The sequence below is a fragment of the Pygoscelis adeliae genome, unplaced genomic scaffold (genome assembly GCF_000699105.1).
Source record: "Pygoscelis adeliae isolate BGI_AS28 unplaced genomic scaffold, ASM69910v1 Scaffold57, whole genome shotgun sequence".
Lineage (NCBI taxonomy): Eukaryota > Metazoa > Chordata > Aves > Sphenisciformes > Spheniscidae > Pygoscelis > Pygoscelis adeliae.
The window spans coordinates 1,627,107-1,650,852 of record NW_008825615.1 but is presented as its reverse complement, the minus strand read 5'-3'; the positions used below and the strand labels follow the sequence as shown (position 1 = coordinate 1,650,852).

Sequence of the window (23,746 nt, the reverse complement as noted above, 5' to 3'; positions counted from 1 at the left end):
GGGTATCAGCACTTTGACAATTTTGGCTTGTAGCACTTTGACAAGCCACATGTTTGTCAAACACTCAAGCTCGTCTCGCTTCAAAAAGGAAGCTGCCTTACGGTGTTAAAACATTCCGCATTTTACACCTTCACTTTCCCTCTTCTCCTCTCTGTATTTCCCAAGCTCTCTACTCTGTATCCTCATCTCCAAATCCAGTAATAATTAAAAAAAAAAAAGGAAAAAAAAACAAGAAAAAAAAGAAAACCAACAAAAACCAGAAAACCACCAACCCTCAAAAGTCATTCAGACAAAGATATTTACAAGACAGAAGATGAAAAATCTCTCTGCACGACTGTTCTCTTTCTTATGTGAAAAGACAACACAAAATAGATAAGCTGTTTTATTTATGTTTTTTTCTGTTTATTCTTTGCATTTTCAGAGTATGGTCAATTTTCCCCACTCCTGTAAAGTGGGAAAGGAAGACGACTTACTGTACCTTCTTGTTGTTTTCAGAAGTAGGACTCAAGATGGTAAGTTCAGGCCTACTTGGTTTAGGCTTGGGAGATTCACAGGAGTTAATAAAATTCATGATGAATGGCTCCAAATGCTGACCTTTCTGAAATAAGATATGAATGACCTGTCACTTGCATAATTATAGGGAAAAAACAAACAAAAACCTGAGTTTCTAAACAAATTTTTGACTAGCCTGTAAGTTAGTAGCACATAAGAGTAGTCACTGAAGTTAAAATGTTGGCAACCTGGAAGACTTACCTCTTTCATCAGCTTTCCTGGAACAGATTTTATAATTTTACCTATAATTAGAAACAAACAAACAAAAACTTTGTTATCACTGCCTGATCTTAAAGACATTTTGCTCTGCTACATTTTATGTACTCATTGTCTAGTACTTAATTTAAAAATACAATAGTTTAAATCTTTTTTTTTTTTAATTGGGCACAAAAAGCTATGAAAAGAAAGTCCTCCACACACCTAGTTTATAAATTAATGCTTAGTACTTTTCAAGAAAATACACTTAAAATATGAAAAATACAGATGATTATCTGAATACTTTTGGAAAAAAACCACAAAAACCAAAGTACTCTAGATCTGCCTTTGTAATTTTTCTAGAAGCTCAAACATAAATAGCTATATTACCATAACAGCAGTACTATATGACACCAGCATTGGCACAATTTTCTGTATCTAAGTTCTTCATCCTTCATAAACGTTTATCACAAAAGAAATCACAAAAATTGAGATTTTCTTTTTTTTCCCTAAAAAGACCAGCTAATCTGGAGAGATTCTGGAAGGATCCAGTCTTGAAAATACTGGTGAGTAAAGTTTTACAAATTGGACAGGCTACAGCCGTGGTCTTAAAAATCACCTCTTCTGTCCTGTTAAGGCTATCAGGATACAGCATAGTAACTTTGAATGCTGAAAAATGAAAGTGTCTAGGATTAGTTTTATTTTAAGCACTACATTTACAGTATTATTTTGCTTATCTACATGTCATTAAATTTGGAACTTACATCGGAAAGTATGTACAATGTTTAAATGATAATAAAAATCACTCGTTCTCACAAAAAGCCCGACCAAAATGCCAAGACTTGTTAAAATGATGTTTAGGGAAGTGAAGCATAGTCTCAGACATGAGATGCATGACAGTAAACACCATAATTATAAGCTTTTTTTAACAATGTATAGTTGGATCTACAGAGGAGGCCTGAAACCAAACAAAACGCTTTAACTGGCGGATGACCACTGAAATCTCATTCAACAACTTAGTAAGCACACTAAGAGAACAGCCACCCCAGCAGGTTCACGCCATGACCAGGAGAAGCAGAAATGCAGTGGCACAGTTCAGACATGGCTTTCCTGGACCATGCTCGTGCCAGAACCACAATTGCTACAATACATGAAGACAGAATCATAGAATCATAGAATCATTAAGGTTGGAAGAGACCTCTAAGATCATCGAGTCCAACCGTCAACCCAACACCACCATGCCCACTAAACCATGGCCCTAAGCGCCTCATCTACACGTCTTTTAAATACATCCAGGGATGGTGACTCAACCACTTCCCTGGGCAGCCTCTTCCAATGTTTAACCACTCTTTCAGTAAAGACATTTTTCCTCACATCCAATCTAAACCTCCCTGGCGCAACTTGAGGCCATTTCCTCTCGTCCTATTGCTAGTTACTTGGGAGAAGAGACCGACACCCACCTCGCTACAGCCTCCTTTCAGGTAGCTGTAGAGAGCGATGAGGTCTCCCCTCAGCCTCCTTTTCTCCAGGCTAAAATGAATGGCCATGAGATTGACCTTACCAGCTCAGGCCCACTATCCTGAGACAGCTACGTTGTAGCCAAGCTGTAAAGTCACGCTGCAGTCTACTTTTTGGATTTATTATCAACTGTTACATTAGACATCAAGAATTTCTCAACTTCTCAATTTCCATTTCGTCTGCCTAGATCACACACACCACTGCCTCAAATTCTATTAAGTAGCTCATGTTAAAAAGAGATCTTAATACTAGAAATATTAAATACTGCAGTTTTCAGATTAAAATAAACAGATTTTATTCAACTAACACCCAAAGGTAGTTTATATTAAGAAATTGTTTATACCATCACACCTGCGAACAATGACTGACTTGTCCAGATTTGACTCGTGACAATACCATAAGTCTTCTTGAACTATGAAATTTGTTAGAGAAATCTTGATCACCTTGCTTGCTGACATAAAGATTCAAAAGCAACCACTTAAACACTTTTTTCCATAATCTCAAAATGGCCTTTTTCTTCAAGGAAAAAGTATCAGCATATCTTGCTTGCTGAGCTATAATTTTAAGAGCTGTGAAGGAGCAGAGAGTTCCGATTTCCCACCTCCACATCCTTACACAAGAGTTAATCTATTCATTACTCCTATCATTCAATCACAGTATTTACAGTATTACTCTTTGTCAGCATAAACAACTAGCATGTTACATACCAAGATTCACATCAGGCAACATTTTATCAAGAAACTGAGTCTCTCCTCCATTAGGGGACAGGAAGTCAGCTAAAAGCTGGCTGTTACTTAGTTCTGGATGTTGCAGAAGTTTCTTTGAGACAGAAGGAAAGAAAGAAGTACTTTAATCTTTAAAAAAATCAGTTTCTCTATAGCAAAAAGAGATATTCAAAGAGCATTATATTACCATAGATATTGTCATTTGCAAAAGATTTCTGTTTTCAGTCACATGAAACTTTAACAAGTTTTATTTGCCCACTTCAGTCCTTTCTATAACCCAAGTTACTTGGAAACAAACAAACAAAAAGCAGTTATTCTTTTATTAATTTTATATTATTAGTTTTAGAATATTCTTTGCTCCAAAAGTTTGTTTAATACCTGCAGATATTCCTGGAACTCCTCTCTCTTGGATTTTAAGAACTCGTAGTTCTTAGGGCCAATGATTCTCTTTGAGGGAAGCTGAGCATCAGGAAACGTACCTAGTAAAGATATCAAGGAGATTATTCTTGTAACACCGCAAACATTTGTTTCATTATTTTAAATTTCAGCTCAGTAATGAATGATAATCACAGCAGTGGGAAAGTGGCTTTCCAGATGATGGAGAACATACCGTGAAATTCTGTTAGCTTCGACTCAAGCACATAAAATTCAAGATATCTCCTGTAGACAGACCAGTGTTCAGGTTCATGCCCAACTAGGAGTAAAAAAAAACAAACCAATGTTAAAAATAAACCAGGTTTTATGCCATTTGAGAGATGAATTAAGCAACATCAAACGTATGTTGGATTATTATAGGAAAAACCTCAATGATATTAGTCCCCCATATTGCCGTATCATAAAAAAAATCCCAGCCAAGTAATTTAAGTGTTAAATTAAAATGCATACCTGGTAGACAGACATGGTACTAGCCCAGAAATTATGATCTCATTTAGGGGATCGCTAAAATCTAAACAATGGAGCGCTGCATAACTTCAAAATTTATCAGGGCTGACTATGTTAGATATATTTTCAAACTTTTAACCAAATGATTTACAGAAATACTACTTGTTGAACGCTGTTCTCTGCACCATCAGCTTGAATCCTGATCTTTCTTCTTCCTGGAAGATATCACTGAATAGCTCTTAAACACTTCCTGCTTATTGTGGAAGTATTAGTTTCACTAACACAAATCTATGCAGCCCCAGGATGATGCTATCTTCCCCACTCAATATGGATGTATTGTTGTCTAGATACTGATAAACTATCTGCAAGCCAGGATGGTTCCTAATAAGCAAAACATTTTCATCTCCTAAGAACTCTATTTTAAGGTTATATATATTTATTGTTCATTATTCCAAACTTCAGAGTGGGTGAAAGAAAAATATGCCAAGCGTTTATTAATATGCATCGTAGGATCAGTATTTTTGGAAAGACAAAATCTCAAACTGTGGCATGAAGTCTAAATGGAACTGATTCGTGCTGAGGAGTCAGTTCTCAGCTTGCAAATACTAAATGTGATCATTTAGCTCTCAAACACATTTCCTCAGAATTATCAAGTCATTATTCCAAAAATCAGAAGAACATGTATGCAAAATACACTGCAACAGTCATCAGGGTACAGCACACTAGAACATTTTGAGTTCATTTTTAAATAACATTCTATTTATCCACAACACTGCATACCTGCCCTTCTATCATTTCTCTCTACATCAATGCAGAACACAGGAATTCTCTCCTTTCTGTCTTTTCTTTCCAGGGAGGGATCATCAAAAAAATCTACATATGGGATGCTAATTTTCCACGCGGCAAGGTTGCGGGGTGTATTTGGGGTACTAACAGCCTCTTCAGGAGAATCATCTTCCATCACCATAACGCCTTCTTCAATCTGTAAAAATCCAAACATCAAGTTCTATTTTAATTGGTTCAGTCTACTTTTGCAAAACTTACATACAATAATGAAACATAAATCAAGTCTTTAAGTATGTGTCACTAAGTAATAAAAGAACAAATCCTCCATTTCATTAATGGAGTTTTCATGTAGATTATTTTTAGATCCACTGCAAATTAATTTGAAGTTAGCAACTTTTAGTGAGAACTGAAAGTTTTTACAACACTATCAAGTTCCATATCTGACACTTCAGGGGGAGGGGGGGAGAACAGAAGTACTAGAGGAGACAGCTGGAAGAATGCCTTAGACACAGACTGAATGCTACAGGAACCAGCTTGGGTCCAGCAGATTTAGCTGCACTGCATTTTTCAGCATACTAGGACCCAAACTGAAGACTTGAGCTTACTAGGTCAGGCCAAGAAGCTAACACAGAAGCCAACAGTGCACCAAGCTAGCAGGTCTCCCACCCCCACTGCCGAGTGCAATGGAGTACGTTGTGGACACATGAATCTGACTTGCTCTGCAAGGTGCAACACAACCGTGACTGGGATTGAATTATTCCTGCAGCCCAGAGCTCTTTATTTTCACAAGCGTAGGCAAGCAGGTGAAAAAAGAGTAGTCTTGTTTCCTTATTAGCCTGGAGAAAAGGAGGCTGAGGGGAGACCTCATCGCTCTCTACAACTACCTGAAAGGAGGTTGTAGCGAGGTGGGTGTCGGTCTCTTCTCCCAAGTAACTGGCGAAAGGACGAGAGGAAATGGCCTCAAGTTGCACCAGGGGAGGTTTAGATTGGATGTGAGGAAAAATTTCTTTACTGAAAGAGTGGTTAAACATTGGAAGAGGCTGCCCAGGGAAGTGGTTGAGTCACCATCCCTGGAAGTATTTAAAAGACGTGTAGATGAGGCGCTTAGGGCCATGGTTTAGTAGGCATGGTGGTGTTGGGTTGACGGTTGGACTCGATGATCTTAGAGGTCTCTTCCAACCTTAATGATTCTATGATTCTTATAAAACTGAAATTGTTTGAATCTAATTTAGCCTGCTGCCAGGCTGCAAGGGCTTCTAAAACATCGTAACCCTGTGAGGAGGCAGGCGCTGCCTGATGAGGAGCGACACCCAAGCCCATCATCCTGCCCCCAGCCTGTGCCCGCCACAGCGGCAGTCAGCACCTTGCTCTTCCCACCACAAGTTACAGAGCTATTAAGTGTGTCGAGATAGGTTAGAGTTAAGCGACAATTCAAAAGTACATTATTTTAGTAAGTTTCACATAGAGACTTGAGAATACTGCCACTTATTGAAGTTAAAATAGGAGATTTTAACATACTCATTTACAACATGTGAAACTACAGCAAACTGGAAAGCATGAATCCCACTTTCAAGTCCTTTTCCCTTAGTTTCATAATTTAAAGCCAAATTTCCCTCAAAGGCCAAGCCTAGGTGGCTTAACAAGTTTTGCCTGTATTGGGATAATCTAATTAACGCTTTAAGGCAATACAGCATCCCTGAAATAATTTTGGCTGTGTCTGCACTACAATATTCAAATGATCATGACTCAACTGCAGCTGAAGCATAAATGCTTCAACACACGAGCAATCTTTGTTTTCAGTTTTGTTTTGCCTTTGTGTAACACTGAAACGACCCTTAAACTGGTTACAGTGTGGACTGTTGTCTTCCAAAATGGATCTCAGTAGATCCACTAACTGAATCTCTTCTTTTCAAAACTCGTTTTTGCTTCCACTTGCCTGATTTATTTGATAAAAAGAGAAACTGTGACAGGTGAAGAGCAGTCTCGGTTGCCACTACACAGAGACCACACTCAGCTAAGGTGGTTCACAGTTTGAGAGCCGAATCACAGGCTGCGCTCTTTCACAAAGCAAACAAAAATAACTCCAGCCTGGAATGAACAATTAGGGCTCACAAACTGCAGGACAAACTTGCACCAAAGAATGGAATAAATAGGACAGATGCTCTCTGAACCACAACAACAGGGTTGTCAGGTAGCTTTACATCTAAAAAGTCTTCTGTATGAGGTCTTACCCTCATTTCCCCCCTTCCCCAGGCTTTACGTGGTTGTCACCACTGGATAGAAAGAGCAGAACAATGTTTCAGGACAGCAACTGTACGCCAACAACAGCTAAGTTTCTGCAGCTGAGGCAGCATTAACTGGGTGCAATTTGCACTCGCTCCCTCACCCTGTGAGGGCTGCACTATCAGCCACCAAAATTAACACTTTATAATCTATCCTGACTAAATGTGTATATTTGCATTAGCACTAAATAAACAACCTCCACAAAGACCTCCTTGCAAAAATGCAAGACCATTCTAGAAACACTCAGGCTTACCTGACTCTGTAGTTTTTGACTAAACTAAATGCTTAGGCAACAAACTTGATCAAAACTCAACTCCTGCCTACGTTTTCCGATTCCTTCTCTTTAATTTACCACTACTTGCAGCTCTCATGTCCTACCATTTATCCTATCGGTTGATACAGTGATTACATTCCCAGCACTGTACAGTTAGCATAAGATCTTAGAGCAGGTAGGGGTCAGTTGTTTTTGAACTGCTCATAAAGGGGCCATAACCCCCCTGCCTGCCTTCTTCACTCAGCCCTTCCGAGGTTGTATTGAATCATCAGCAAAGTTTCACACACTCATAACTTCTTTTCACCAGACCGACCCCTCACCTGACTTCTAGCCTGGTTTTGGTAATAATACTATGTAAATCTGCAGGCTTTTCCACTATGACAACCACAGCACCTACATTAAGCCAGGAAGCATGAATTTCTGGGGTTTTTAATCCTCTTTCTAAACAGATTACCAACCTATAACAGTTATAGCCTGCCTTAGTCTCTTTCCATTTGTTTTATCCAACAAAGTCACAAATTCAAGTCTAGAGGTCTTCTGGCTGCCCTGGAAACAATACCTGTGCTTTAATATGCAGAATATCTTTTGCTATATTTAAAATTTAGCTGACAAAGATGGAGTGTGGTTTCATGGAATTACTATTATCATGTTAGCAGCTTACAAAGCTGCTGCCCAGAGTCACAGAAAGCTGCTATCACATATTTCTATCCCTACGTGATTTCCTTAGACTAAATGCATGTTTCCTATAGGCTTTAACTGCAACCAACATGACTTTGTCATTAAAAAAAAAGAGAGAAAGAAAAGAAAAAAGCAAAGACATTGTTCGGTTTCTGTCACAATGCACAGAACTCCATTTCACTGCCATTCTTTACCTTATATTTACCTTGAATCCACCAAGCTTACATTAACAGCAATTACTTAAATACCTAATTAGGATCTGTGTAGGAGGAAATAACTCCCATATCCTCCATACATAAGCTAATCAAAAAGTTGCTAAGTCTGTATACTGCACTGCCACCATCTTACAATTATACCATCGTTTCCCATATCACATTTTTCTTAACCCAGAGAGCTCTTCCTCTGACCCTGTGGTGCCCGCTAGGAAACTACACCTCCGCACTTACTGTGACATAATTCGTGTTGAACTCTGTATGTTCAGTATTCACTCATGAAGTGAAGTCACGGCTCTGTCTGGCTGTTCAGACACACAGTAACCTTAACAACAGTTTAGTGTTTTCCTGTGTCTTCTTCCCGTCCACACTTACCAACTGAAGGGACTTAGGTATTTCTCAAACGTTGTCTAAGGTGGTTTTAGTAAAAATGTAGTATCCTCCCTTTATTTAATGAAGGGATTTGAGACAATGCTGCACTTAAAACTTTCCATTCTTGCCTAAGCTAAAACCATTCTGTCCATTTGAAAACCTTCCTTAGTAAGGATTAGACGCTATATTGTTTCTCTCTCTCGCTCGCTCGCTGAATTCAGCAACTTCTCACAAGTAACTTCTTGTGCTCTGGCACAAAACCATGTTCCTTCTCTGAGCTCCACTGCTTCAAGTATACTTCTACTAATGCCTCTACTATAGGGGAATTATACTTCCACGCCCTTTGGCTAGCAGAATCTACCACAGCAATGCTGCAAAATTAACCCATTTTCATTAGAATCTCACCTCAAAAAGAGAGAATTTACAACAACAAGAACTTAACTGTCCAAGAAATTAATTGCAACAGTTCTGCCCTCTTAAAGACATGATTTATATGAAGATTTAGCCTTTACAGAAAACTGCCTTCTTTTTCTCCTCTTAAAGAAAGAAAAAAAAAAAGGCAACTTAGAACTCCAGATAGGTTGTTGTGAGTCCTTCCCACCCTCTTCTGAAAGCAATTCTGAAGAAGGTGAATAATACAAACTCAATATTTACACTTTTATCTTCAGGTTATGGAAAATGAGCTAGTAGTTTATCAAGGTGATAAATGCTTAAATGTTTTGTTTGTTAGGAACAGGTTACAAAAGGTTGAATTGGCAGACACACTGTAAGAAATCCATGACTGCCAGTAGCTTCTGACCAACTCTTTCCTCTTCTTTTTTTAAAATTTTCCATTTGTCCCCCAACTGTGCTTCAGATACCAATGTCCCACGCAATAATTCTACCATTGGCTCTATTCATTGCTGTTTAGCATGAAAGAAAAACATTAGTTGAGGGAGACACCCAAGACAAATGAGAAAGGACTGTTGCATCATGGTCTTTACAGAAAATGCTGCATCACAGACCAACTTGACAGCAATTTCTCCACTACTTTATCCGTGGTTTTAAGGTCTTATGGCAAACTTCAGATGAAAAGCCATGCATGCAGTCCTATGCATACCTTATTATCCAGAATTATAAAATGGCATGGCAAGTTTTTAGAGAAAAATTCATTGCTTACAAAAATGTGTGACACAGCTACTTTTAGTACTTCTCTGTACTAAAGCAGTAAGCTTAGAGGCACACTAACTGGGGATGAGGCCTTGGCTTGTGAATGAATACAAGGAAAACAAGGTAACTTAATCAGAAGCCAGCACATGGAAACCCTGCAGTGAAGTAAGACAGCAGAAGAGGCAGAAACTTAACATTTTCAAATAAGGAAAGAAAAAAACCCAACAACAACAAAGACTTAAAGACAATTTTAAAGCTTTTACTCACAAAGTCATCTTCTCCTTCATTTAAGTTATAGTTAGGCAACATAGCTCCTTCCATTGCAGAACTCTTGAATACACCTTTTATTTTGTTGCCTATTTTGCTGATCCCAAAAGATTCTCCTCTCTTCTGTGTGGTCCTAGGATTACAGAAGCCAGAGTTCACAACACAAGGCATATTATTACACAGCAGCTCAGTAGGCCATTGCACATCATTTGCAGATAAGAGAAGCAACTCTATAAACAAGTAGCCAAAATATTTACAATTCCACTTAAATTGAAATTCATTTCTGGCAAATTTGTTCTCTGATCGACCAGCAAAATTTCTTGATTACACTTTTAAGAGAGATGAGATTCCCATATGCTTAACCATGAGCAAACATTAACAGTCTTACAATAGTATCCCAGTAATGCAGGACATAGAATAAACAATTAACTGTGCAAACCAATTTTGTTTTGACAGCAGAAACTGTGTATTGCTACAGGCATGCACACCAAGAAGGTCACTAACTGTCCTTTTCCATGTACTCATATTTAAATATTTATCCACTCTTGCCAAGTACTGTAAATGGTGTAGTTAGATGCACTTTTTTACATAAACATCCCAGAATTTTACAAGCACGTACGATTCAAGATAGATCTCGACTTTTAAGCACTGGGGACAGACAAAAGGAACGTGCAAGGAGCAAGACTGAGCATGAGAGAAAACAGATGCAGCTAAAGAATCTTGGCTTGAATCATAGAATCACTGAGGTTGGAAAAGCCCTTGAAGATCATCGAGTCCAACCGTAAACCTAACACTGCCAAGTCCACCACTAAACCATGTCTTTTAAATACCTCCAGGTATGGTGACTCAACCACTTCCAAGAGCCAGTCTGACTGAAAGATGAAGACTAGTCTTGCCACTTATAACAAAGCATCCACAAAGCAACAAGGTATGGAAAAAGAAAGATAATTGGGCAGGAAGTGCACTCCTTACTGAGAGAACAGATTTTATAGCAATTCTTACGCCCTTACACAAGACCTGACACTGAAGATTTCTTCTTGCATAGAAATGCTAGTAATTCTGGAAAGAAAAATGTTTCTGTTGAATATGGAATCAGCCTAAGGTTACTTATGGTGATTCAATAAATACAGTTGACAGTCGAGTTAAAAATCAATACAGTGAACTGCAGAATCAAAGACTCAAAAGAACTTTATCGATTACTGAGATTATAAGCACAATTAGTACTTTAGAGGACCAAAAAAATATCCTAAGTGTTTCTTTTCCCTTTAAAACAAAAAATTATTAACAACTGAACAGTACTACCAACAGAACAGCAGAGACCAGCAGGTAAAGCATCTTCATTGCCCATAAAACCATGTTGACAACATCAACTGCTGACTCAAAACACACATGCCTGCGTTACTAATGATCTTCCTGTTTATAATTTTACCCAGACTGTGTACATGACTAAAATTGCGTAAATAATCCACTGTTTTTCCAAATCTTTTGTTTTTTCTATCTTATATTATTATCAGCTCCAAAACAGACAGGCACCATCTATCTTACTTATCTCTGCTAACCAAAGATAAGGTTGCTTGGCTGTTTGTAGTCTAGATCCATGTTTGAACAATTTTACTTGATTTTTAAGCAACTTATTCCACGTTATTGTGCTGAAGTGAACTTTTTCACATTGGGAACCTACCTGAATCTTGTTCAAGAGCTCAATCACTGGGCTAGCAAAATACAAACCTTACTCAGACAAAACTAAACAGCTTTTCTAGAAGGGTTAATACTTCAGACGTCTGGCTTGACTGTTGAAGAAGTTTGCATCATTCCTGTGAAAACTTGTGCCGTTCTCAAGATTTTGAGCATAAACATTAATTTGCACAAGCTCAGAGATTCGATAAGAGTACTCCAGGCTCAGATCAGTTCTTTCCCACACTGATCATGCTCCAGCTGAAGGCAGGATACAGCTCTGCCTGTAAGTGCAGTACTGAGCTGTATGGAGCCAGGACTGAACCTGATAGCTAAGAACCACCCCTTCCTGCCCCAGCACTGAGCCCAAAGATCACAGTTAATCAATACAGAGAGATCACTAAACTGTAACAGGTATAAAGTGACAAATTAGGATGGGATCTCTTCACAGGAAGAGACACAAATTCAGAACAAACTGATAAATAAGAAGAGAGTACACACAGACATGGTGGAAAACACATGGAGAGAACATAGGACTGGTTTGGCAAAAGTCCTTGAGCAAACACGCAGAGCACAAACCAGATTAGATGAGCGTGGAAAAAACCTGGGGACGTTAGCAGAGACAGACAGACAACAGGATGATCAATCTTTTGAGGACACTGAGCAAGAGAAAAAAAAAAAAACAAAAACCCCAGGTATCGGGATGAAAATCTAATAGATTCACTGGTTAAGTAGAAATAAGAGAAAGAACTTGAGGCTAGGTGGGAGGGAAGAGATGGGACTAGGATATGGTCAGGTTCAAGGCATGGGGGAAGAAAGAGGAGAGGGGGTGGCCAGTTCAGAATAGAGACCAAGTCTTTCAAGACCTGTTAACTCTGCTACTGTCAACAAATATATATATATATACAAAACTCATTGGGAAAAGTATCCCACTCCCTCTAGTGCTGATCCACCTAACACAGCATTATTAGACTGTCATTCTATAGTTGCTTTCTTGGCAGGGCCCTGAACGGAGAGTCTACAGGTTTCAACATTTCTGATGCATGATGTGACAAGAGGTTGGAATACATTCTTCTTTTTTTTTTTTTTAAAGCTCCAGAAGTCACGCATGCATAACATTAAAAAAATTACAATTGTTGTTCACTCTATAGCTGGGAATTGCAGTCCAAACATTGCATTAGTGCCACTGTGCACTGTGGCATTCTTTAATCGTGGATGGTTGCAGAATAATTTTCCCACAGGATCCCTGCCTCATTCAGCACACTGAACAGATCTTCGCAAGTCATCAGCCAGGGCTATGCAGCTGAAGAATGCTATTGTGAACCTCTGCGGGTCAAGAAGTACCAGACAAGTCGTATGTATCAGACAAGCTAGATATTTACATGCATGTGAGGTCAGAGTACCGTTTTCTTTCGGCTGACTAAAACCCCTACACCCAATTAGGAGAAATGCTGAGCTCATAGAGCTGCACTTAAAAAAATCAATGAACTGCACTTATATCACAAGTACTTCTTATTGCTCAACACCCTAGCAAGTTATAACTCAATACACTGAACTGGCACATAAAAGATAAAAAGTGACTATATACCTTGATTCCTAACCTGTAGAATGAAGTTGATAATGTTTCCTCAAGAATGGTATGAGTAATACACGAAAAACTGATGCTCTGACAAATTCTAAGGAAAAGCCCATAACGAAAAAATTGTTTTCTGAGTTTGGATAGCATGTATTTAAAGAGGCACAAATAATGAGAAAACAAACCACTGAAGAGCTATTAAGATATTAATGAGTGACCACGGACCACCTAGAGCAAATTATAAAAAATAGCATATGTTGCTATCAAACCTATAACAGTCACAAGAAAAGCTGCAGAGAGAACTAATTTGGGGAACTGCTGGTTTTGAGTGCTTGGTAATATTCGTAAAATGGTTATATTTGCATGCAATGTTAGGCAATGATCATCCTGGACACAGCTGTGCAAGATAAAACAAGCAGTTAAGTGGAAAAAACCTCAAACAGGATCTGGAAATGTGACATGGAGTAAAGGAAATTTTGGAGCAGCTAGCAGTCACAGGCAAAAAAAAAAAAAGCTCTTCAAGTTATGCAAATACATTTCAAAACTAACAACAACAGAAAAATCATTAACAGCAAACAATATTAATATATTGCAAACTTGTGAAATTAGTAATTAAGCAATTTCTGAACACTTGTGAAGAGGACATGGGGAGTAAAGCTTATTGTGGGGAGAAATGCAGTTTAGTCCAGAGAATACATTCACATTTTTACAAACAAAATGGACAGTTAATTGCTGTTATAAAGGCTGTGTGATGCAGTCACGATAGATGCAGCGTAACTAACACACAACATTTATCGTGTGTTAGATAGACTTACCGGAAGTCATCCAAACTCAGGCTACTTCTGCAACAACAGGCACATAAATTAGCTCAGAGCCCAGGAGAAAATAATGTTAAAAGGGAAAAACAAAACAAAACAAAAAAAACCCCAACCAACCAAATTTGACAGACCTATCCCAACAAAACTGAATAGGCTTCGACCATCACTACAAATTAATAAAAAATGTGGTACAATTAGGAGCTCCTGACCTAAAACCTTAAGAAAGTGAAATGCAAACAGTACCTGTACATTTCATCACCACAATCTTGGCCTTTGCATTTAAAACCTCAGTTATTGAAACTTTCAGGTCTTCACTGACATTCAGCACAAGCGGCTACCAATTTACAGAGAATGACTTTCATTCTTAAAGCTACCTGTAGTGCCAAACAGGCAGCTAACTTTTTCTATAACGTATGTTCAGAAGTCATGTAGGAATCTAGTTCATTTAGCTAATACAAAGAAAAGGCTGTGGACTTATTTTATGTAATAACATCACCCCCTACCCCCCCGTATTAGATATAATAAAAACCACTATTAAAAGATTTTTTTTTTTTTAATTTCACAGATTTTAAGAACTGTCATGTATTTTTTACGTTCTACATAACCTGGTACATGGAATCAATGCCTCAGCCATCAACTCAGTAATTCCAACCGAGATGTTTAAATGGATTAACCATAAACACAGTCACCGTACACATGATTTTAATTCACTGGAGCTACTGAATTCTGGACAAACTGATATGGGATTAAAAGACTCAAATTTTAGATTTTGTTCTACAAGAGGAACTGATTCTAAGGCATCTTATACTGTCTTTAGTCATGTTAACTGTGAAACTGGAAACATAACCTACCAAGTTGGAACTGATGGTGACAAACAATTACATTGCACACAACTGTTTGTGTGCACACACTTCATTCTGTGGGTTTTACTCCTAACCACTCCCCAAAATTGTTAGTATCTTTTTTACTTGGTCCTTTACTTGAAAAATGTTTTAATTCTATTGCTATCCCAACGATGAGAAATCAGGATGCATCTATTTCTATATATGGTCATGGTGTGCAGAAAATCAAGGCAGATATACAGCCATCCAGAAATCTGGGAGTTTATATCACATAATGGCTTTTCTTTTTTTGTTAAGACTTCCAACACAGAATACCTTTAAGTAACGTAGTAATGTATTATAAATACATAAATATGAGAGAGGGAAAGGGAATTCTTGTCCTCTCTTCCACACACCCAAAATTAAGTTGCCAGAATTGGAATTTAAAACATCAGTTTTCATTGGCCACACACATTAAACATTAGATAGAAAAGATCAGTTATGGAGTTAAACCATTGACAACCACAGCTAGTTATTGAGTTATCAGAATATCCTCAATGTGACTTCTTTACGCTCCAGAAATACTTGGGACTTCTCATCTATTACCTTAGCAGTTTTTCATAGCACATTATTTGTCCTATCTGTACACAAAAAGCTACGATTATTTTGTACAGTTCAAAGAAGTGATTCAAACCAGAAATTACACACTGATAGTCACTTCTTCCTTCTTTCCCACTTGTGTTTTCTAGAAACTGCTCTAATATTTTCTTGTCTTACAATAAGTGAAATCTTTCAACACATTACCCACATGTACATTCCACTAAGATTTCATATCTACTACTTGATCTGACTTTTTAACCAGCAGTATCTATGCAATACACACACAGTACCCCTAGCAAAGCATCAAAGATATGGAAAACAAAACTCATCTCTTTGCATATAATTTCTCTCAACTGGAACTAATGCTAGAATAGGGAAGAGAAGGCAGGGTAAGGTATGTGCATATGGATAACATCTGGAATAATTCCATAAGTAACCTTTTATTTTTATTTTTTTTCCTTGGCAGTGACTGTCTGTACCAGATTCTTCAGAGAGAAACTCCAAAGCAACAGGCAAACTACTTGCAGATAGGACCTCTGTTTCACGGAAATAATCACTGAGGCACCACTTCAGGAACGTACAGTATCTCATATCATAAACCAGCATATATACTCAGGGCATTCAAATTGGTCTAAAATTTAAGAGAGATACATTTTCAGTAATGCTATGGATGCTGTTTGAACTCCAGGGGAATACGTTATACCAGCCCCCAAACAAAATTTGCTTATTTTGTAGCTAGAGATGTATTTCAAAAACTCCAGGTAGAGACACCCTGTAATTTCACCCTTTCTGTTTTGGAAAGCAAAGCACCAAGGAGGTGACCTAATTGTTTTCATACTTTAACTAGATTTAAGAAGTGTATGGCAGAACACTTTCAACCCTTGACACAAATAATTTTGGGAAAGATACCAGAAGGCAGATTTAAAGGTCTGGATGAAACCCTGTAGCCATCTTCGACAGAAGCTGGAGTGTGTTTTAAGGTCACCATTCCTAGTGGAGCATCACGTAGGGGAGAAATGCAGTTTGGTCTAGCTGCCTTCCATTCCTCTTTGCTAAGAAACAGAAGCTTATCAGCACCAATCTGAGAAAGCACTACAACAAAGCTTGAGTCCTGGATCTACAAGAACTATAAAGACTACACACTAGATGTCACCAATGGAGATATATTAAAGAAAACGATCATGTAGTTTTTGAAGATCGTTAGCAGGGGAGAAAGGGATCTCACAATAATACACCTCACAGTAGGCTGCAAATCAAGAGGGCTGCTGCTAGGTGTATCTCTAATGAAAGCAGAAAAAGTTAAATAAATTGCTATTACTCCTCTAGAAGAGTAATCTAAGATGACAAACACCAGTATTTTCTACAGCACCGTGGATCTTACTTCATACCAAGAAAGAAAGCCTATCCAAATTAAAGACTGTCTCACTGAAGTTTTCCGTCTTTTGGCTAGACCATAAGAGCAATTCAGTTGGGCTAGTCTATGACTGAGCCATCCAGCATAAAATAAAAGACAAGTTATGAGACCTCAAGCTTATTCAACCCATCCCCACAGTGGAAGATCATCCATCCATACCACAGGAGATGCTCTTCTCCTTCACAGGCCCTAAGGAGCCCGAAGGTGGTCTCTAAGTATACAGCCCAAACCCAGAAACAAGGCTTCTGATGCTACATTTCCGCAATGAATGGGGAGAGCTGAGGGACAGAAAACACATTTGACCTAGGAGAAATGGCAAATCCTCCTTGTCACAACAAGAGGAGATTCCCATTGCATGACCAGGTTGGTTAGATGCAGGGTACGCTGTACCTATCCCTGCAAGACCTGAAATCCAAGAAGACCCAGCTTTGCACTATCAAAATGGTATTCATATATACAGTCAATTAAATCACCACTTTATTTCCACGTTATCTTATTCTCACTCTACATGGATTTTTCCCTTCCCCCTTCTGAAATGTTAAATCACATTTTAAATTCTTTAATGACACTTTAAACACTTCAAAGCAAAGAGACATCTTGTATAATATTGCTTGCTCCTTCAGTATGTAATTTGTCCATTTAAAAAAAAAAGTAGAGCTAAAAATTTAGTCAAATTAGTATCAGGCAGTAGCAAAATTCCTATGGTTTAATATTTTGACGCTTTTAACTAAAAAACAAAGAAAAACACTTAAAGAGTCTACCATACCTACCTGTTAAACTTTGAATTGCGTGTTGGTGACTCTGCTCCTCTTAAAAGGTGTCTAAAGTACTACAACAGACAAATAAGGTATCAAAGAAAACACTGGGTTAACTGAGGTAAGGGCTACTATGCAACGACATTGCAGAATTTAGGAAACAAGAACAGAAGTAAAAGGCAAGCTGCCCATAATCTAGCAGTTAGAATATTAATCTGGGAAAGGACAGACCAAATTTGCAATACATGATCCCAGGACTACTTATTTTACTTTACATAGTCTTGGGATTAAAAAATGAAAACCGAAACAGAAATGAAACTAAAATTAAGCACCAAAATCCATGTCTCCTCCTTGTTAAAAATCAAGCATTTGAAGCATTATAGCTATTACGGGAAAGATGACCATCAATATAATTTTTGAGAAATACACTTTATTAAGAATAACGCCAAGTAAGGTAAGTACCCATTCCCAGGACAAGTCAATATATTCTGCCTCAAATAAATGTGAGCAGCTTAACATGCAACCTGATTTATACACACAAACTCTAAAAGGGAAAAGAATTCAGACTCACCCCTGCATTTAAAGTGTTTCCTATTAGAAGGCTTTAGGCAGCTGTGGGCCCAGTGTGGGGATTTTTTTTTTTAAACTTGCATTCAGAACCTAATCACAGAACAATCTCAAATGCCTAGTAAATTGCTTTGAATGACCTTTCTGAAAATAGACACCTGACTTTTAACTGCTGGAATGCATAATGCTAAAGGTACCTAAATAGAACCTTTGTATCTTTCTTTAAGTACCATTTTATTTTAAAAATTAAATAAAGAGATTCTTAAAAGTGTTTTATGCCTATCACGCAGATTACTTTTGCACCAAATTTACAATCATAGAAGAAGGGGCAGAGAGGATTTTGTAATAGTAGTGATATACACAAATTGTTACATAAAAAAAATGAAGAAGTTTTTTTTTATCCTGTTGATGTTGTGTTGAACTAGAATAAATTCAGTTCTCTTACTGAGATTGGTCCCAGCTCTGGCATGCTAACTAAAGTGGAAAAAGGACATATTTTTCAGTTCCACATGCACATGACTGCTGTAAATAGGGTATCCTAAAAAAAAAAAAAAAAACCAAACAAAACAATCTTGCTTTAAGACTACTCTTCAAATCTTTCACACTTACCTCATCACTGTGACAGAACATGGGAGTAAAAACGTTCTCAAGTAGAGACAGTACGTGCTCATAAGCTTCAAAAAGACACCTCATAGTTTGAAGTTTCACAACATCCACATATGGACCTTCAGCAACTATAAAAAAAAAATTGTAAATATAAACAGAGATATATATATATATGGGCATATAAAGTTTAGGTTTTTTCTGGTCTGAGTTTGTGATTGCTTTGCAAGCTATTTTAAGTCTGACAAAAAATAGAAATAAACTGACAAAACAAGGCTTAATCACAATATAGCAAGGGGGTAACAATTTTTAAAACTATGACAAAAGTAAAGATTGATCATATCTAGATGAATTAGTCTTCACTTTATTACAGAATGCTGTTTAAATTCCAGTGTAAATTATTCCTTTCAAATTCAAACTTACTTCTTTGAATCTCTTCCACAATAAAAGGGTCAAATCTAATTTTGTCAATGCTTTCATCCAAACAATAAGTTTTATAAATTTTCTGTACTTCCTCATGAAGAGACATCTTTTCAGTGTCTGATAGTTCTGGTCGCAAAATTCGGTCATTGAATTCCTCTGAGAAGTAAAGGAAAGAAAATGCATTTGTTGATCCACTTGGCTAACAAATAGCATCCTGACGCAACCTACAAAATCAACTCATTTTCCAGCAGATATAGTAATTTGTAAAACTTTTAAATGAATAGAAACAGAAGACATCTCAAAATCTCGGGTAAAAAAGTAGCTGTCTTCTTATTAACTATAATTCAGATTTGTTCATAAAATTATTACTAAAAATATACTGGAATTAAAACTAATTATTCCTTATCACAGTAAGGATAAATCCATGAAGTTGTTCCTGGCAGAAGAATGAATCAGAAGAATGATTTTTTTTCTTCCTACATTACCAAATTGTAAATTGTAGTTTTATTTTAGCATGATTTCCAGTTCATGCTAGACACACACAGCGCCCCAACAGCCCTTTATACCAGTCATCTGCCTATTCTGCTGCTATTTCATTCCTAAGACCGAACCCATCATAATATTTTCAATAATATCTTTAATATCAGACTAACTTGAGAATTAACTTCCCTTGACAAAATAAAAATTCTATTCAGCACAATTATTGTGCAATCCTACTTGATTTATTGGCCCATCCCATTAATAGCATGACTACCAGTCAGAAAGAAGGGAAAATAAGGTAGCATTTGATTCATTTTTCAATTAATAGACAAAACCAAACTTCTTCAGAGAAAGTCTACCAAGACCCTTCTGGGTTTTTTTGGGTTTATTTTCCTCAGTAAGCGCTTCTTAACCAAAATATTTCTAACAAGTGAAGAACCACCTACAGTAGACAGTTTGGGGCAGCATAACTTGAGAGACCCAAATCTCATTCCTTGTTTTATAAGCTAATATACAGACTTGCCACCTATGAGAATGCAAGAGAAGTTTAGAAGGAAGAAAATGCTGAGATTTACCCAGAAAAAAGATTTATCATGGGCAATAGCCACAATTTGAGTAACCTTCCTGCTAGAGGAAGCAGCTGTAGAGAGCTCTAGAACAGTCAGCTTAGAACCCCCTGCAGGTACCACCAGCATTGAAAAGGTAACTGCTTTGCCGTTTTTTGGTGAGGAGTTTTTCTGACAGAAAGCCAACATGTTTGGAAGGATTATAAGCACATCAGAAGCTGCATGCACAGAGATTATTTATATTTCTTTTATGTAACGATTAATGATTTCTGCAGTATTTTAAGAGATTAAGTCTGTCTAATTTAATTTCACATCTTCCTGATGTATGTATGGCCTTGGGATATGAAGACACACCCATTATCTCCTATGCAACATGGAAATACTTGTTTACTAAAAACAAAAAACAAAACCCCCATTATTTTGGTAAGCCAGTAATTAACTACTAGTTGACCAAAAAAAATTGAAATAAACCACTCTAACTTACACAAAATTCACAGAAAACCTTATCATTGAAAAACAGAAGGCTTTTCAAACAACACTTGTGTAATGATAAAACCAAATGCACGCTTCATAACCAAGGTACAGGTTACTGAATAGAAGGTTTCACCACCTTTAATGTTCCTGTTATGTTTCTGTTCTTTACAGAAATCAGAATTTTAAAGCTAAAAGAACATGAGAAGCTTTTCATGATGAACAGCTCATTTTAGTAATACTTTTGTAACCACATATTAAAAAAAGACAGTTGTACTCTGTATCAGTGGCCAGAACTTATTTCTTACAAGAATATTCTATTTTAAAGTGTCCAACCTTTATCAATAAGCAGAAGTACAATTAAGACCTACAGTCCACACTGACATTAACGTTGCCAAGATTAGCATTCAAGAATTGGGACATATTAAAGTAAATGAACACAGATCCTGAAAGGTAATCTCTTGCTTAACAATGCTGCCTAGTTCTGAGACTGAATATTTACTTCAACGTGCAAATGCTTAAAGCTTTTAAAGATCATCAAATACACCTCAGCACACGTACGTAATCTTACCTACAGTCAGGCAGAACTGCAGCACATGGACTGCCCCTTCCTGTTTCAAGAAGTTCATAAACCGAAATAAAAGGTCTTGCTGATCTCTGATCTCCTTTAGCTCCAGTTTCAGGACCTTAGTAGGTTAAAAATGCAGTCAGCCAATTTTCAGATTTTCAGTGAGTACATAAATAATGCAAGGAGTTGTAGAACAAAAACAATGGGTAAAGTAAAACACTTATTCAAAACAGGAAAGTAAATAAATGTTGCCTTTGCTTACAGACGGTTTTTTATTTCTTGGCTCTGCAAATTTCTGAAGGAATGGAACCAATGAAGAAGTAGGTTCAGTTGCTTTCTCAGGCTGTAGAAAAAAAATGACAAGAGACAACTGGGTAAGAAATCTTCCTTAATGGGTGAACAAATTACTACTGTTTTAACTTTGTCAGTACTCACTGGACTATCATCAATGAAGATCAGCAGCAAATGGTTGACAGTGTCCTGCAGGAAAACACAACACAAAGTTACTATTAAAGAAACTCAACAAATCAAATGAAAATCATTTCACTACTATGTTATGCCCAAGTTTAAACCTGTGATTATATTAATACTTCAAAAAAAACCCCAAAGGCTAGCAACACATGTTTGAGAATTAACCTTCAACGGTCTCTTCAGGTATTTACAAAGTCAGGGAATCTCTGAAGAGACCTGCACAGAAACATTCTTTACCCAGTGGAGGAAAGCTCTACAAAGTATTTTTACTGTTAGTGCGGATCTAATGAACTACTAATACTTCCACAGCTACAGTACTTTCTGCTTGCAGCTAGGCAATGCCTTCATAAGTATTGCAATTTTGCCCATTAAAATACATGCATAAATAAAATAAAAGATGGCAGTGTTCCATCTCTAGAAATAAATGCCCTCTTATTTGCAGAATTAAGGACAAAAGAATTTATTTCAATACAGCTGAAAAAAAAGCTGGTTTACTTACACTGCTATAAAGATACATACAGCTAGAGTTCAAGTAATTGAGCCCTTGTTTAAATGTAGTTGCAGCAATCTGAAGGTGCTTATACCAGCACAGAATTCTCCCATTTGACAGGAATTGCAGTCCTTCATTAAAAATACATTAAGAGATCATGCCAATACTGTATTTTAGTCAGTTCAGTCAGTTAAGCACTCAAACCAGTTATAATGAACAAGAACATCAGCCACAAGATTTCTTTCTTTTACCCAATCAAAATGCACAGCAAGTCCATCATTGTGCATCATTTGCTCTGCCACAACATACTTAGTAGGAAAACAGTAATACTGAATAAATTAAGATTATTCCTGTGCTCCAAAGTCTTACAGGATCAGCTAAGAAATCCATTGAGGGAAGGAAAACAGAACCAGGCAGAATCTCTCTTATCAGAAGAGCCAGGGATCTGAAAAGGGGAAAAAAAACCCAAAAAACAAGAAAGAAAAAATCAGAACCAATACCAGATTACATAATTTTCTAAGTGCAATTTCCAATGCCATTATATTTCACTGGGAAATATTTTAGTATTTAATAATACCTTCAGCGTGCTAGAATATTTTTAAGACCAATCAAAAAAATCATAAGCAAAGGGATAAGAAGGAGGGATGAGGAGGATGACTTTGGAGTTCATTCTTTCACTCCCCAAAATTATTGTACTACATAGTATGCAGATACTTTAAAGGATACAATTCTAAATAATTTCTGTACCTGCACTCTGTTGACTTCGGGGGCAAAATATAAGGAAAAAGAAGTTCAGTAAGTTTTCTTAAGTAGTGAAGTTCATCTCTTCGGCTTCTCAAAGCAACATGGAGTTCTGGTCCATATTCTTCTAAAGCAGCTTGCTGTAAAAATTCTGCATTTTTTACTGCAAGTAAAAAACAGTATAACGAGTTGTTTCAGCTTTTTCTTATGGTGACATATGAGGTGATGGCTTTTCATTTGGGCTAAAAAGTTAATACTTTTAGTACATATACAACTGCCAAAGGGATACAATGTTGAAACATTACAAAAGAACCTTGGCTTAGATTTTGAAGCCTGGCTATGTAAAAATAAAACCTCACATTGACATAAAAATTCCTTCACCAAACAACTGCAGTTTGTATGGTTTCCAGAATGTTTTCTCATTTATAATTTTTTTAAGAACTCAACATCTTGATTCTTCTAAAAAACTGCATTGCCCAAGGTCAGCCTCTACTTGCTTTTTTCCTGACCTCCTTCACCATCTCCCATTTATTGGGCTTCTACCTATTGACTTGCCTACGACACAGTTTGAAATCAACATAAACTTAAACTTTTATTCAATCCTGTTATATCTGTTTCCTGCTTAGAATATTTAGAAACAAATGTGAAGGAACACAGATTTTAAACACAGCGTAAATCAAACCAAAACCAGCATGGGTATCTGCAAGAGTGCTGCCTCTTGTAAGTAGCTGTATGGAGTTGAAAGAATACCTGCTCTATCAGATTAGAAACTATACATATTAATTAGAAGCAACAATGTTATATTGCTCCAAATA

At 37.1% G+C, this 23,746-nt stretch overlaps 1 protein-coding gene across 1 annotated transcript in view; it reads right to left on the bottom strand.

The window, feature by feature from the left end:
• SNX14 (sorting nexin 14) overlaps positions 1 to 23,746 on the bottom strand; it is a 58,519-nt gene that overhangs the window by 15,122 nt on the left and 19,651 nt on the right. The window contains exons 8-23 of the mRNA XM_009333110.1: positions 22,938 to 23,094; positions 22,560 to 22,635; positions 21,665 to 21,709; positions 21,492 to 21,572; positions 21,233 to 21,347; positions 19,145 to 19,300; positions 18,728 to 18,852; positions 17,567 to 17,625; positions 13,959 to 13,985; positions 9,894 to 10,026; positions 4,653 to 4,854; positions 3,601 to 3,684; positions 3,369 to 3,469; positions 2,973 to 3,084; positions 754 to 794; positions 479 to 598 (exon numbers count right to left, since the gene is read on the bottom strand). Coding sequence (XP_009331385.1) covers positions 479 to 598; positions 754 to 794; positions 2,973 to 3,084; positions 3,369 to 3,469; positions 3,601 to 3,684; positions 4,653 to 4,854; positions 9,894 to 10,026; positions 13,959 to 13,985; positions 17,567 to 17,625; positions 18,728 to 18,852; positions 19,145 to 19,300; positions 21,233 to 21,347; positions 21,492 to 21,572; positions 21,665 to 21,709; positions 22,560 to 22,635; positions 22,938 to 23,094 — 1,634 coding nt within the window. The remainder of the gene's footprint in view (positions 1 to 478; positions 599 to 753; positions 795 to 2,972; positions 3,085 to 3,368; positions 3,470 to 3,600; positions 3,685 to 4,652; positions 4,855 to 9,893; positions 10,027 to 13,958; positions 13,986 to 17,566; positions 17,626 to 18,727; positions 18,853 to 19,144; positions 19,301 to 21,232; positions 21,348 to 21,491; positions 21,573 to 21,664; positions 21,710 to 22,559; positions 22,636 to 22,937; positions 23,095 to 23,746) is intronic.